The sequence below is a fragment of the Chaetura pelagica genome, unplaced genomic scaffold, assembly GCF_000747805.2.
Source record: "Chaetura pelagica isolate M959 unplaced genomic scaffold, ChaPel_1.0 scaffold528, whole genome shotgun sequence".
NCBI lineage: Eukaryota > Metazoa > Chordata > Aves > Apodiformes > Apodidae > Chaetura > Chaetura pelagica.
In genome coordinates, this window is record NW_009954306.1 from 278,961 (window position 1) to 280,371 (window position 1,411).

The 1,411-nt window shown below is 60.3% G+C and overlaps 1 protein-coding gene across 1 annotated transcript in view; it reads right to left on the reverse strand.

The window, feature by feature from the left end:
• The window catches only part of DGUOK (deoxyguanosine kinase), a 26,423-nt gene extending 25,535 nt beyond the window's left edge, over nt 1-888 (reverse strand). The window contains exons 1-2 of the mRNA XM_010003941.1: nt 847-888; nt 687-752 (exon numbers count right to left, since the gene is read on the reverse strand). Of these exons, the coding sequence (XP_010002243.1) occupies nt 687-752; nt 847-888 (108 nt within the window). The remainder of the gene's footprint in view (nt 1-686; nt 753-846) is intronic.
• Between the last annotated feature and the right edge of the window lie 523 nt (nt 889-1,411).

Genomic DNA, 1,411 nt, shown 5'->3' on the forward strand with positions numbered 1-1,411 from the left:
GGAGCGGGGGGGAGGTATGGAAATGTATGCAAATAGGGCTCCGCCCACCGCGTCTGCCGGTATTGGGGGGGATTGGGGGCACCAGTATGATACTGGGGGCACCAGTGTGATACTGGGGGCACCGACGTGATACTGGGGGCACCGGTGTGATACTGGGGGCACCAATGTGATACTGGGGGCACCAACACGATACTGGGGGCACCGACGTGATACTGGGGGCACCAACGCGATACTGGGGGCACCAACACGATACTGGGGGCACCGACGTGATACTGGGGGCACCAACGCGATACTGGGGGCACCAACACGATACTGGGGGCACCGACGTGATACTGGGGGCACCAACGCGATACTGGGGGCACCAACACGATACTGGGGGCACCGACGTGATACTGGGGGCACCAACGCGATACTGGGGGCACCAACACGATACTGGGGGCACCGACGTGATACTGGGGGCACCAACGCGATACTGGGGGCACCAACACGATACTGGGGGCACCGACGTGATACTGGGGGCACCAACGCGATACTGGGGGCACCAACACGATACTGGGGGCACCGACATGTTTTTGGGGGCACCAATGTGATACTGGGGGCACCAGCATGATACTGGGGGCACCAATGTGATACTGGGGGCACCAACATGATACTGGGGGCACTGACATGTTATTGGGGGCACCAACCTGATACTGGGGGCACCAACACGATACTGGGGGCACCGACATGTTTTTGGGGGCACCAATGTGATACTGGGGGCACCAGCATGATACTGGGGGCACCAATGTGATACTGGGGGCACCAACATGATACTGGGGGCACTGACATGTTATTGGGGGCACCAACCTGATACTGGGGGCACCAACACGATACTGGGGGCACCGACATGTTTTTGGGGGCACCAATGTGATACTGGGGGCACCAGCATGATACTGGGGGCACCAATGTGATACTGGGGGAACCAAGATGTTATTGGGGGCACCAGCACGACATTGGGGGCACCAACATGACACTGGGGGCACCAACACTGGGGTCAAGGGCATTAAGATGATGCTGGGGACCCCAACCCAGGGTTGGGGACACTGTCAGGAATCCAAGGGCATCGAGGCAGGGCAGGAGGCATCAGCATGGGGTTGGGGGCCACAACATGGGGTTGGGGGCCACAACATGGGGTTGGGGGCATCAGCATGGGGTTGGGGGCAACAACACGGGGTTGGGGCATCCAATGGGAGCACCAACATGAGCTCATGGGCATCAACAATGGGTCAGGAACACCAATGTGGGGTCATGGGGCACCAACGTGACATTGGGGGCACTAACATGGGGTCAAGGGCATCGACGTGGGGTTGGGGGCATCAGCATGGGGTTGGGGGCATCAAGGCAGGGCTGGGGGCATCAAGGCAGGGTGGGG